General features: G+C 56.0%; 1 protein-coding gene across 2 annotated transcripts; it reads right to left on the minus strand.

Annotated features, from left to right (window-relative positions):
- Positions 1 to 493: 493 nt before the first annotated feature.
- Positions 494 to 14,098, minus strand: NFIL3 (nuclear factor, interleukin 3 regulated). 2 transcript variants are annotated; one of them, XM_032307436.1, is made up of 2 exons: positions 14,004 to 14,098; positions 494 to 2,350 (listed from the first exon to the last, which is right to left on the minus strand). In XM_032307436.1, the coding sequence occupies exon 2, from the start codon at positions 2,199 to 2,201 to the stop codon at positions 816 to 818; it is 1,386 nt and encodes a 461-aa protein (XP_032163327.1). In that variant the 5' UTR covers positions 2,202 to 2,350; positions 14,004 to 14,098; the 3' UTR covers positions 494 to 815. The 2 variants fall into 2 exon arrangements, with proteins under 2 accessions (XP_032163327.1, XP_032163326.1); XM_032307435.1 differs by lacking the exon at positions 14,004 to 14,098 and adding an exon at positions 13,336 to 13,412.
- Between the last annotated feature and the right edge of the window lie 524 nt (positions 14,099 to 14,622).

Raw genomic sequence — 14,622 nt, forward strand, 5'->3', positions numbered from 1 at the left:
CTAGACTGTTAGAGTCAAGAACTGTTAAGATTTAGAATAACAAAAAAGTGACCTCATCCTTAGTCTTCAGACGCTCTTTCAAAAGAACCTGTAATTAATAAAGTGGGTCAGTGACTCAACTATTCACATGGACGTGTCAGACTCACAGAAGAGACAGCCCAGAGAGGGTGATGCTGGACCACTTGGATTTTTCTACTTAAAACAACAACAACAAAAAACACCCAAAACTGAAGCTGAGAGCAAAATGGATAAAGGGAGTGAGTTAATAAATCAGCCTCAAATGCAAGAAAAGTCATTGTGATTTGTTTGCCCTCTCTTCGGAATGTTTCTAAACTTCCTATAGCCCGGACCAAACTAGAAGAAAACCAAACCATGTGCTGAACTTACATTTCGGCTTCCTGAACGCAGAGGAGTAAACGTCCCTGAATGAGTAAAACACGGAATATCTTAATACCACTTTTGGAACTTAAATTGCTTTTTCTCTTCCATAAAATCATGTGCAATGGAGCAGAGGTTCTGTGTCTGTCCCCAATCCTTTATTGAAACTGGCAACAGACACGCTTTATAGCAGAACAACAAAAATAATGTCCGATATATACAGTCTTTGCATGGGCTATGTGACTATACACAAGGCAGAGTGAGAACACGATCTAATCTCCATAATAATTTGTGCACAAAAAGACACCCAGCAGACAACGTGTGAACATTACAGTGGAATGACATCACAGGTCCAGTGAAAATTCAGCCTAATACAAAACGTACTCATCTATTGCAAATGACGGCTTCGTAAACAGCCAGAGCTTCTCAGTAGTGATTCACCCAGAGTCCGAAGCAGAGATCTGGTGTGTGGCGATGAGTCTCTTGAGTGACACCACCTCTGCGGACAAGCTTGCCATGCCCCGCTTCAGAAACAAACCCTCTGGGTCAGACACTTTGAAGCCACTGTCTTGCATCTCCGCAACTCCCGTTTTGAAGCTGTTCTGAGCTTTGCCGTTCAGTTCTTTCGGATGCCAGTGTTCCGATTTGAGAGACCAATCCTGGATGTTGGTCACCTGCACGGAGAAAGGGGGGAGAGCAGAGTGTACCATACTCGGGGCGGAGTGCTTCTCCAGTCCGAAATGTCTCTTGGGCGCCGCGTCGACAGGCGAGGGCGGTTTCGGCGCGGCGTCGAACTCGTGATCCAAGGCTTCCACTTTGATCTGCATGGCTTTGGCTTTAATGCGCAGCTTGTGCGGCAAGGCGGAGGAGTTCACTTCGGGCACCTTCACCACGGTGGCGTGGGCGCGCTGGAGCTCCACGGGACAGTGGATGGGGCCCTTGGGCACCTGCTGCTCGTCCTCCCCGTCGGACGACTTCCCCACCGCGCCGTCGTCCGTCTCGGACGTCCTGGGGGAGTTGCTGGAGGACCGGGCGACCTGCAGCAGAGGGGGCGAGTGGGAGAAGCCGGGGAACGCGGCCCCCATGAGGCTCTGGTACACGGAGGCCCGGAAGGCGCCCCGCTCCTCGCCAGGCTCCCGCACGTAGGTCTCCAGCTCCACCGGCTCTTGCTTGATGGCCTGGAACTTGCCGTCGGGGCTCCCGCAGCCGCCCCGCGCGGCCCCGTCCAGCGAGGGCTCCAGCGAGGACGCGTCGGAGACGTCGGACAGGGAGGCCTGCGGGGAGTGCTTGATGACGGAGATGCAGCCGCCGCTCACCACCGACGGCTCCTGCTCATCCACGAAGGGGCTGGCGCTGGACTTGGACGCGGGGTAGTCCTGGAAGTACACGGCGGTGGAGTGACTGAGTTTCTGGATCTCCTGGGCATAGGCTGCGGAGCTAATTAAACCAAACTTCAATTTGAGGGACAGCAGCTCAGCTTTTAAAGTCGCGTTCTCCTCTCCCAGGGCGATCAGTTTGTTCTCCAAGACCAGGTCATTGAGGCGGCGCTTCTCCCGTGACCTCTTGGCCGCTTCATTATTTTTCCGCCTCTTTTCCCAGTACATGGCGTCCTTCTTCTCGTCGGGGATGAACTCCCGCTTCCTCCGGCAGGCCGAGGACTTGCTCTTGCCCACGCTGCCTTCGCTCAGAAGCAGCTCCTCGCCCGCCGTCAAGTCTTCCGAGACCTCGGTCAAGGCCGCGTTCAGCACCATCTTGTCCACGCCGTTGCCAGCGTCCAGGGACACCTGCTCCTTCTTGATGGTCTGCATTTTCCTCAGCTGCATCAGAATCACACAGACCCCCTTCCCCAGGATTCACAAGCGCTTTAGAAGCTGCGGTGCACAAGCCATCAACGTTCTCTCTCCGGCTCTGCTGTCGAACGAATCTCGCCGGCGCGTCTTCCGAGCGGAGCAGGCGCCCTCCTCCCACGTCCCTGCAACACAGGAAAAGAACGTCACCCACCGGCCAACAGGTCCCGCCAGGCGCGCACGAGGCGCTGCGCTCGGCAGGGTCCGAACTCAACACAGCGCTTGCCCTCGAGGAGGCTGGGGACGGAGATCGGGCCCCGCGGCCTGGGCTGGAAGCGGCAGAGGACAGTCCCCAGCGAGACCTCCCAGCAGGGTGCCGCGTGGCCCACGACGGAGGGAGCAAACACACACGAGGCCGGGGAGAAACCGAGGAAGCCGTTTCAGGAGCGGAAACGTGTGTGCGCGGGGTGGGGGGCAGGTGGGGACGAGACATCCCGGGAAGGAAAGGACAGATCGCCTCTGGCTGGTTAAGTCTTAAACAGCGGCCGCGCATCGTGGTGGTCCTGAGCAACTTCGGCGGACATCCCAGCAGCGCAGGGCGAACACGCTCACCCCCCCAAGAGAACTTTCCCAGGTGAACGCGTGCCCGTACAGAAATTCTGAAACTACGCAGAATAAAGTACATTCCAGAGCAAAATCTGTGTCTGAACAAAAATGAGAACAAAAGCCACGAGACGGCGGAGTCGTGGTGGTTCTGTTCCGACTCCAGCACCCATACACACATGCCCGCCAGGCCCGGACCGCGCTGTCCCAGGACGCCCACAGCCCCCACCCCAGCGCCTCCCCAGCGCCAGATCTTGGGGTGTGTCCCTGCTATGACGTCAGATCCATTCCTTCTTTTTTCTGGCTCCTCCACACTGATTTATCAAATGTCCCCTTAAGGCTGAAGCACGCCAGCCAGGTGCCTGTTTTGGTCCTGGAAAGTCTGTCCCAGTAGATTTCATTGAGGCAACAGTTTGGGACTAGAATAAACAGTTACTCTTCAAAGGGACCTTTTTTTCCCCCTTTTTTAAAGTACAGTGCATTCTTGAAACTTAAAATTATTTTAGACCCGGAGAATGTAATTATGGAAAGAATTTCTTTTCACTTAACTAATTAGTTTTAAACAAAATATTAAAAAAAAAAAACCCTCAAAAATAGAACCGTCAGGGGGCACCTGGGTGGCTCAGTGGGTTAAAGCCTCTGCCTTCAGCTCAGGTCATGGTCCCAGGGTCCTGGGATCGAGCCCCACATCGGGCTCTCTGCTCAGCGGGGAGCCTGCTTCCTCCTCTCTCTCTGCCTGCCTCTGTCTACTTGTGATCTCTGTTAAATAAATAAATAAAATCTTTAAAAAAAAAATAGAACCGTCAGCTAGCTTCCTTTTCCACTGATGAGATATTTATAATCTGAATTTGGGTTGACATGAGGTAATAAACCCATATTAGATTCCAGTAACAATCTTTTTATGGTGCTTTCGGGATCCCACTGTGTTTCTCGACGGCTTCTCGGCCCGATTTCCCAGTAGGTAATACTCTCGTAAAGCAGACCACCGTTCACTCAGTGCTATCTGCATACGGCACTCTCTCCTGCCACATTAAAAAGATTTAATGTTTTTGTTTCACATCACTCTCCCTTTCTTGTGCATAGTTTTGTAATGACTAATGAAGTAAAGGTTAATTTTATCAGCTGGAAAAGCTTGCCAGCTTCTTGCGCCTTTTCCAGAAGGAACAGAAGAAATGATGTAATGATTTCAGGATCATAAAGACTAAGGTTTTAATGCCACATTTTTGTCCGTCAGGCTGAGCCAACGTGGAAGCAGTTGCGACTTAGTGAAACCCATGATTAATAATACCGAGGTTCTGTTTGTTTTTGACGACAGGACGGGAAGGCGAGGAGTCATTACGGCAGGCAGAGGCGGCGTCAAAAGGAATCTCGTCATCACTCGGTACCACACTGTTCGGCACATTCCCACTCAGGCTTCGTCTTCCGACACCAACACCCGTCTTTCCTCGACACGATCAGTGGACTCCTGGCTGCGGCCCCCTGGGTACTACTGTTTTTCCAAGCATCATACGGCTCCTTGAACACTCATTCTGGATAGATTTTCCACCGGAGACGCACTCTTCTCCCCTGCATTTTAAAATGCATCCCCACCTTTTAAAAAAAAAAAAGTCACATTCCTTTTATGGCTGCCTTCCCCAGTGAGCTCCCCACTTAGACGTTTGAAATGCCCCACCATCCTGCCTTAGTTACTCTTCCTAAACTTTTCCTTATTTCATCATTTCTTACCCATTTTCAGCATTTCAAATCCACCAGGGGGTGGAGACTTTCCAGCCTCCCGGCCCAGGAGCCTGGCAGAGTGGGGCAGGCGGCCCTCACCAGATTGCCCTGCTCCATCTACCAAAAGTACCCCTAGTCCTAGCATCTCCATGAGCCCTGTCTTCTCGCCGTCGGAGCACTGCGTGTCCACTCTGTCATCTCTAGAACTTCCTCGGGGCATTCAAAACCTACAGCAAGTCCCCTTTCTTTTTGATCTTCTTCCCACGTGAGTTTTACCACACGGACTAGGATCTGACGTCTGCCCTCACCTGCAAATATTGTCTCTCTGACTCACAGGCAAATCACCACCTACTATCTTAAGAGGATCTTCTGTAACATCTTTTATCAAATAATCTTGCAGTGTTGGAAAAAGTTTCTCATGCACGTGAGGCACCGCAGAGCAGGTGCAGATTTCGTACACCGCACCGTCCGCGGGTCTGCTCTGTGCCCCTAACTAGCCTGCAGTCCTTCCCAGGGGCGCGTCCTCGTAACACGCAGGACACAGGGCGTCTGACATTGGGCTGGCAGACGCTCATTTGCCTTACCTAAGAGAATTCTGTAAATGAAACACTTTCTGATCATTTTCTTGACCGAATATTATTACGTATTCTATGTCATCACGTATTCTAAAAAAAGACATCGTACTTGTTAACACACAGCTTCTCTCATTAACTGGTTCACCCAACACGTGCGGCGTGCTGGCCACCAGGCACTGAGCCAGATGGCGGCACATAAAGAGGGAGGGAAAACCAAACTTGAGAGTCCAGGAGCTCCTTGTCTCCGGCAGGAGCCAGACGGGAGAACCCCGCGCTCGGGGAGGCACGCACTACGGGCGCCATCAGCGTGGCGTCGGGTCCCACCGCACATCCCTTCCAGCCCCGCTGCTTGTTTCTTGGTCGCGGTGACAACAGCACAGCAATCCCAACGGGTGCCATGTACGGAGCACGTGCTGCACAGCAGGTTCCGGGGGCCTGGCCTGTCCCATGTGCGTCACCCCCACGATGACGCTTTTCAAAACAGAACCGGCTCGGAGACGTTGGTGGCTTGCCCCGCGCCCCGCAGCTGGCGACGCAGCAGAGTGGACTCCAGCCCAGATCCCGGTCCAGCTCCGGCCAGCGGCGTCTCCACGCTCGCGCGGTGGGTCTGGCGCGCCCGATGCCTCTCCTGGACGCTCCGCACGGACGCCCTCACTGCCGCGGCAGCACTGCACCACGGGATGCGGCCACGACTGCCTTAGGGCAACCCAGGTGCCACCCGGAGCTCTCCCCCGCCTCTGGCCGTGGTGTGAGACCCCGAGTACAGACTCAGCCGCAGGAACAGGCCACGCGCTCGCCTCTGCCGAGCTGGTCTCCCGGCGACCCGGCGCGCTACAACAGAAGACGAGGAAAACCGCGGCGGCGGCGGCGCCTATGACTTTTGGGTCAAAAACAAAATGTACGCATGTTCAGCGCGGAGGGGCGGTGGGTGGCCGAAACACAGAGAGCCTGAGTGACTTTCCCAGGATCACATAGCGCTCGTGGGCAGAGAAGCGCCTTAGAATGCAGTCGTGTCCCCTGACAGTGAACTCACAGGAAAGACCTCAGGGGGCTTATCCGCCGCCTTCTGACACGTCGTTTATACGCCGCCTTTATACTCCGCTGGTGGCTTTTTTCCAAACCCCAGCATTCTCCCTTTGGGTGGATTTAAGCCTCTGCATCACGCTTTCCGGCCACCACCCGCGCTGGACTGCGGGCACCCCTTCGAGTTCCCTTCTTGAGTAACTGTCCCTTAGTGTCCTTTCTGGGACGCTGGCATGCTCGGGTGGTCAGCCTCATCAGTTCCATTAGGTGACAGGGCTGCGCCATCAGGACACGGATGAAAAGAGCAATCGAAGCGCAGAAGACACCGCTTTCCAGCCGATGGGTCCTCCCGTCCCCAACACGGGCGCGCCGTCTCCAAGTGCTTTTTCACAGCACGTAACGTTCCCTGATTTCCACAGGTGGGAGCTGGGTTTTGTGAACGCTGAGCTGTGATGCGTATTCAAGTCAGAAGACCCCAACGTGATCTTTAATTAAGTTTAAAATTTGGTTTAAAAAAGTCTAAAAAAAGAATAAAAGTTCACAACATGAAGCCTCCACCTAATTCTTCCTCACGGACGGACGGAGTCACGTCTGCTTCCGGAGACAGAGCTGTGCCTGTCCCGGCCCCCAGCGCCCCTCTCAGAAGAGCCAGGGGAAGTCTTCTTGCAAACAGCCTGTGTCACATATTTTGATTTAAAAATTCTGTCTACACAAAATGAGAAGCTATCCGATGTGCTTCATGTTTTGGAAACATTTTCCAGTAGAACTCTCGCCCCCCACCCTCCGGATGTGCCACTTACGCCCTCGGAGCACAGTGTAGATGCCGTTCAAGGAAACAAACCATTTCATCTCATGGTAAACTCTCGCGGCACTAAGCAGACAGCTGCTTGTCTTTGCGACAGGTGTCATTTCGGTGAAAAATAAATGAAGTTAATCAATTCACAGCTCTTTAAGCTATTAAAACGAGCAAAATGTCAACTGGGCTTCTTGTGGTAGGTGAACCACCGAGGACACGACTGTCTCAGTAAAACGCTTTACTCTGTTCGTGGATCAGAGCGACATCAGGACTGAAAAGCGGAGGCCAAACGGGGAGGAAGCACGCATGTGCGGTCAAGGGGGCTGGGGGATGGAAACTCGGGGAGCACTGAAGTCGCAGGGGATTTTCTAATCAGGCTGACAAATGAAAGGCTTTTAGTTTTCAAAGTAATCCCTATGCCCAACATGTGGCTGGAACTCATGACCCCAAGATCAAGAGTCGCACCCTCTACCGACTGAGCCAGCAGATGCCCCAGAGATTTTTTAAATAAACAAAACTACGTTAAACCTCTCTAATTGCCAATGAAGTACCTTCCGTTCAAGAATATAATTGTGTCCCGTAACACAGACTTCAGCCCTAATGTTAGAGAGGAAATTGTACTGATCCAGATAGAAACACACATATACAGGGACCCTCCTGCTTTGCCAGAATCTGTCCTGTCATAGCAACAAACTAACCTACTTTTTCTCCTTGGGCGTATTTGTAAACAAATGTGTCAAAATCTGATCAAGTTTACACTCCGTGAAAATACTTCAAGTTTCTTGCTCTCTCGTCCTCAACAAAGGACCACTTAAAAATTAGATTCAATCTTAACAAAAAGGACAACATCGCATTCTGTGGTAGCTGATACAACTTAAGGGACTGAAATATGAAACAGTATCACTCGGCACTCTTCTATAAGAGAGGCCAGTGTCTGTGACCTACAGCGCATAGTGGAAATTTTCGGAAGACGGTGCGGAAGCGCACAGATGCTAACACACAGGAACAACGGGGCGGCTGGAGAACAACAGACCAAACACACCCTCCTGAAGAGGGAGAGGAATGGGGAGCGGGGCTGGGGGGAGAAGAAAGAGGAATCATAAAGCATTTTAAAAAGCCAGAGTCCCTTCAAAGTGGGGACCACTAGTTTCCTTGCTACTTCCAAAGATCAATGTATCTTTGACAACGAACCTGCAATCCTAAGGGACGCCAACAAGCACAAAGTCACCCGGTTACAGGAAATTCTGCCATTGGCTCGCACCAGCAGAGCCTGTGCAGCACGCGGAAGGGTGACAGGAATGGTGTAGGTGCAGGGCGGGGAGGGGGGCAGGGAAAGTTCTTGAATGCTTGTAAGTTCCCTGAAGAACCACTGCGGCGCTCCTCAGCTTGACGTTCTGATCTCTTCTAATTTCACTTTCCTGCCCCCTTGAGCAGATAATCACAAATGTCATTTACTTTATTACATGCCTTATGAATAGGATGGATTTTTAAAAAAATGTTTCCATGTTTACTTGAAGACTATTGAACTGCCAGTTGAGATCCTTGGAGAGTTAATTGATAAAAGACACCATATTCTGATAACTAAAGGCCTATAATACAAAGATCATTCTGACTCCAACGAAATTGAGTCCTCAAAGCACATATTATTATGAATGGCATCTAGAAAAATCCCTGCTAACTTTCTTATCATAAAAACAACCTTAAGCTCTCTAATTAAAACCATAAGAGAAATGGTATTTTTTTAAGTTTTTTTTTTTTTTTTAAACTACAGGAAAGTTATTTGCAAAGAAATTTGAGAGGTAATTGGGGGCAATGGTAATACAGATTCATTTTGAAACCGAAAAACTCTTATGTAATGTCTGTGATCAAAGGTCAATGTCTTTCGACATTCTCAATGAGTCTGATCTGGATAAAAATCAACTCAAATACAACTTAGGAAAATAACAGGATATCAGACAATGTGTCAATGCTGTGAAATACTGGCACACCTCACAAAACCCAGAAATGCATATTAAAGGAGCTTCAATTGCATTGTTTCTGTCATATTTTGAATCGAATCCCAAGTGTGCTCTCATTCCCTCAATACAAATTAAAAATAAACAACTCCTCACAGCATCAGTGCCATCTGGATTACAATGGAAATAGTGAAGTATGTGTGATTTCAGCGCGGGTAAAAATAAAGCCGAGGCAATATGACTGCACCTTTTCCATTCCATGCGGCAATCACATTCACTTCGTGGAGCTGACGACAAGGTCAACTAGAAATATCCACTCCGTGGGTGAGTCAGGCAGTTGCTCAACGCGGGAAAGCGCTCTAACAAAGGGTTTTTAATTTTCAGGTTGTTGCATCACACTGATGTTATAATTGGGCTGTGCAAAGATAAGCCTTTAACACAGAAAAGGAAACTGTTGCAAAGACTCCAGTGAGCTAGCATTCACACTCTGGGGAGGGAGGGGGGAGTGTTACTAGCACAGCCCACCCCCCCTTTCCCGTTCTCGGGCTGGTGGACTGGGCTGCTAACCCATGTCTCCGTGCCTCCAGTCCCTCACCTATAAAATGGGGATGGTGACAGAACACAGCCCAGTGCCAGGCACAAGCAGGCGAAGGGGCTGGGAAGTACTAGGTCTTCGTCTCGGCAGCATCAAGGCAAGGAGGCTGGCGAGCCAGGGCGTTTGAGCCTCTCGCGATTCTTAGGGAAGCCCTGCCCTGCGCCGCAGGTAGAAGACTCAACCAGATGAAATCTTGTGTATTAATCAAAAGGGCCAACCATCAGCAGTTTCACGGGGCACGGCCTTGGCTGTCAACCACGCAGCCCGCACACGTTCCTTCCCAGAGGGCTCATCTGTGGGGTCTAAGCAGCCTGCGCTGGTCAGGGGCCACAGAAGCGTAGAGATGTGCATCATCAGGCCACGGAAAACCATCAGAGTGGTCCAAGGAACGGGGCAAAGCCAGGGCTCTGTGGCACTTGTCTCGTCACTCCCGCCACAGCGACTGGCCTCTCTGTTCCTGCCAGCACTTCCTCTACATCAACCCGGTGATCTAGGAGGCCTGCAACACGGCCAAGAATTCACTTCCAACTGAAGTTACCATCGAACACAATGGCACACAGTTTTAAGAGAAGAAAAAAAAGTAATCATTGTTACAACAAAAATGGATCCCAAGGAGGATCTTTAACTACAGGGTTTAACTCAAACCTCAGTCCCTACTGTTACCGGACAGAGACGCAGGCAGCGAAAAATGAAGGTGAATATTTTTATTTAAGACAACGAACCAGTCTGCTTGCTGGTGGTTTGCTGAGCTCCTCACAACTGCCCAGCGGATAGGTCTTACTCCCTCAGTTTACCCTGGACACCGGTGGAGATCACAGCGGCTCCCAAAACCACAGGCCCGGGCTGAGGGCGCAGCTCTCCTGGACCCGAGCTCTCAGCACCCCGCCAAGCTGGTCGCTGGCTCTGGACAGCGGCCTGGAGTCCAGAGAGGAACCGGATCAGGGGCTCGGACTTAGGATGTGATCGCACAGAAACCAGCGGCCTGCCGGAGAACGCCCGTGATGTCGCCCGAAGCCACCGCACAGCGGCTGCCCGCGGTCTGCGCGCGGGGACGGACGGGCTGATGTCTGACAGCAGGACCGCGGCGTCTGCGTGGGCGCTGTGATTTTTGTTTTATTTTCAACTCGGGGGACTCAAGTTCTTTCTACTCTGGCCTTTGACCACACTAAGTGAAGGTTCAAAAAAGACCAAAAAACACAACATCAGCTCGACTGTGGCCACAGCCGAGCCCGGCGCTCCTTTCCGTCACCAGCAGGGCGGGAGCGCCCCCACCCCCGGGGGCCGCGGGCCGCTGACATTTGGAGGCGCTGTCGGTCTCTCTCACTTCGCGAACCGAGAAGCGCGCGGCTCCCAAATACAATGAAGGCTCCAGGAACAACGGTGTCCGCGGCGCTCGGAGGCTCACCGGGCAGAGGCAGGAGGCAGGCCGCTCCGGCCGCTCCGGCCGCCCGGCCGCCCTGTCCTTGCGCCTCGCCCGGGCGCCGCTCGCTCCTCCCCAGCTCCCCTCCCAGCCCTCCGCCGCCGCGCTCCTCTCCCCGCCCTCGGCCCGGCGAACCCCGAGCGCGCCCGCGCTCCCCGGCCCAGGTCCCTCCGCGCCCCCAGCGCGGCGCCTCACCGGGACCCGCCCCCGCCGGGTGGGCGGCGCAGCGGGGCCTCGGCGCCGGCAGGACCCCCTCGCCAGAACAAAGGAATGTGGGGAGGGGGCGAGGACGCGCGCAGGCCGCCGCGCGGCTCCGGCCCAAGCGCCGCCCAGGGCGCTCCCGGGTCCCGACCCTGGGCCCCCACGCGCCGCCCCCACCTCCCGGCCCCCTGCCTCCGTCCCCCCAGGGCCCGCAGGCGGGAGGGGCGCGCCCCTGGAGGTCGCGATCGGAAGGTGGCGCTGCGCGTTCCGCGGCAGGCCCGGGGCTCCCTGCCCAAGCTCCAAAGTAGGTCGGGGTCTGACACCGGGGGGCCTGGAGCAATATTAGCTTGTTGGAAAGCAGCTGCGATTATTGGGGTAATATAATTTGTTCTAGGGATGAATGTCTATAACACGCGCCCCCCCCCCAAAACTCGAACCCTGTTCTGTAGTTATTTAAATGTTAAGTCAGGGGGAAAAAAACCTGACATATACACACCATCATATACATATATTCACACCTAATTACACTACCTAAGAGTGCCGGAGGAAATTTAAAATCTCGGTATATTATATGTCCATATATACTCACAGGAATAAAACTGGGGTATCTACACCAAAATGCAATCCACTAACCTATATCTGTTTCCCATAAATCATGTCTAGCCTGGAGAAAAAAAAATACCCACGATGTGAAATAAATACTTGTGACCTCATTCCCTGTTGTTATTTACAAAAGCCAAGACCAGAAGACGACACTTGGCCATCCCCTGCTGTTCTCAGGGAACACAGCAGTTTCCTAAAGTGTCCTTTATAAAGACGAACGGGAGTCCGCATCCAGCAAGCCACCCGGCTCTGCGAAATGCCTTCCTAAAAATACAGTCTTATCAAAGGTCTCCGAAGGCGTGGAGTTAAAACTACGGCAAATGGCCTTGAACTTGAATCTGCACACAGCCCTGGAGAAAACACCAGAAATAGCGCGGCGAGGCCACAATTGTTAAAATGCGATAGGCTAAATTTAGAAGAACGCACATTTCATTTAGGGCTAAAGACACACATTCGGCAGCGTGAGCCAACTCAGTGCTTTACCCGGTTGTCTACTTTCCTGTTTAAAATATCCTTAAAAAAAAAAAAAAAGAAAGAAAAGAAAGAAAGAAAGAAAAGGAAAACTGTTACAGTGACATTTTAAAGGCTGAGATTGTCCTACTTTCTTTGTAGCAAGAATATAAAATCACGTAATTAGCTCCCGTTTCCTATGCTGACTGCCAGCAAATTCGGCGGTTACATAATGCAACATTTCCAGGAAACTATTATGTGATCTGTCTCGTGTCTGAAAAAGCAATGACAATAAGGTGAGAAACAGGGCTGATGGAACGGAATGCGTGAAAATCAAGAAGCTGGGGAGGTGAACGCCACAATGGTTCGTCCCACATTTAAACATAATAGCTCGGGACACCTACGGGGCGAACCCCGGGAGTATCCAAGATCGGAACACGGCGCGGGGAATTCTTCACGTCGCGTAGGAGTGCTGAGGGGCACGTCTTTCTCCTGGGGTCGCAGCATAGGTGTCCACAACGTCCCCAGCGCCCGCGCGGCGCTAACGTTCCCGCATCCCGGCGCACGAACGCGCACACTCCCACCGCGGCCCGGAACCCCGGCCCGGGTCTCGCGGCGGACAGATTATGCAATCCGCGCAAGGACACATCCCACAACCTTCCCGGGCGCCGGCAGCGCGCGCTGACGACAGACAGGGTGGGAGACGTCGGTGCCGACACAGCCCCTGACACTGGCAGACGCGGGCGCGCATTCCCGGGATGCCGTCACGGTTCACGCTGCCGACGCGCCTTCTCCGCCGGCCGCCCCGGACGAGCCCCGGCCCTCGGCGCCCCGCGCCCCCGCCGCCCCCGCCGCCAGCCCCGCGGGAGGGACGAGGAAGCAGGCAGCGCCGCGCTTCCCGCTCGAGGTGGCTCAGCGTCCCCGGCGCTCTGCTCCGCCGAAACATCAATTTTCCTGAAATCCGGAGACATTATGCAACCGCGGCGGGGGGGCGCGGGCCGGCGCGAGGGCGCTGCAGCCGGGGCGGCCGCCTTAGGGTGGCGAGTCCCCCCCCCCCGCGCGCCAAGGCAGCAAAAGTTTATGTAACGAACGCCCCGCGCACTCTCGCCGCCGCCGGCCAGCCCCGCGCGCAGCCCGGCCCGCGCCCCGCGCCCCGCGCCCGCCGGCCGCGCGCCCCGGCAGCGGGCGGGGAGCGGGGCGCCGGGCCGGGCCGGCGGTGGGCGGAGCGCTTACCGTGTTCCTGCTCTCGGGCGGCGAGCCCGGGCGGCGGGGAGAGCGCGCGGGCGGCCGGGAGCGGGGCGCCGCGGCGCGCGGGGCTCGGGCCGGGCCTCCGGGGCGGCGGGCGGCGGCGAGGGCGCGGCGCGGGAGGCGGGCGGCGCGCCGGGTCCGCGGGCGCCGTGGCCGCGCCGGGAGATGTGTGTTAGTAGGTCAGTTCCGAGCGCCGCGCTACGTCGCCGCCCGCCAGCCTCGCGGTGATGGGCGGCCGCGGCCCCAATCGCCGCGCCCGCACCCGCCCCCGGCCCGCCGCCAATGGCCGCGGCCGGCGGGGGCGGGCTCTCCGCGGCCCCGCCCCCGGCCCGCCCCCCGCCCCCCCCCCGCCCGCTCCCCGCCCCCCCGCCCCGCCACCACCTCCCCGCTGCGCCGCCGGCCGCCCGCGTCCCTCCGCGACCGCGGCCAGCGCCGCCGCCCGAGCGCCGCGAGGATCCGCGCCCCGCGCTGGGCTTGCGCAGCGGCCGGCGCCGGCGTCCCCAGCGGAGGGACCAAGACCGCCCCCGCGGCCCCCGCCGTCCGGCTCTCCCGCCGCCGCCTTCGCCCTCCGGCGCCGCGGAGCCTCCGGGAGCCCCGGTCCGCGCTCGCTCGCGGGCGCTTTTTGTCTCCCGAGCACGCAGCGGCGGGGCTACCTGTTGCCGACCCGCTGCCCAGCCGAGGCCCGCGGGCGGCGGCGACCCGGGCGTGGCACGGACCTCCGCCGGCCCCTCCCCGCACCCTCGCCGAGGACCGGTCCGCCGCCTCCGGGTGGGCGCCGGGGAGGGGGCGCTGGCGAGCCGCGGGCGCTCGGGGCGGGGGCCGTGGGGAGGAGGCCGGGCGGCCGGCTGGGGCCCCGCGGCGCTGCGGCGGCGGCGATTACAATGCCCCGCGCGTCTCCCCGGGGAGCGCGACGGCCCCGAGCGGGAGACCGCGAGCGCGCAGACACCGCCCCCTGCACGATTAGGGCGAAGATGACGGACGCGAAGTTGTTGCGTAATAGCACTGGGGAAGGAGGCTGCCGAGGTCCGTGTGCGCGGCCGCCGCGGGTGCCCGGCCGGTGGCCCGCCGGCGCGCGGAGTGTCCCCGGCGACCTCGGAGCCGGCGCCTCCGTGGTGTCGTTTCTGCCCCGACTGGACGCGGTTGTCTTCTCCCCCGGAATTCCCGGCTGCGTAAGACACGTAAAGGAACCGGAGAAATGGCCCCTCGCGGCGCGTTCTCCGGGCAGCGCGCGCGGGAGGCCGTGGCGGCACGTGCGCACCCGGCGCGTTTGCG

Source organism: Mustela erminea, chromosome 12, assembly GCF_009829155.1.
Source record: "Mustela erminea isolate mMusErm1 chromosome 12, mMusErm1.Pri, whole genome shotgun sequence".
In the NCBI taxonomy this organism is placed as follows: Eukaryota; Metazoa; Chordata; class Mammalia; order Carnivora; family Mustelidae; genus Mustela; species Mustela erminea.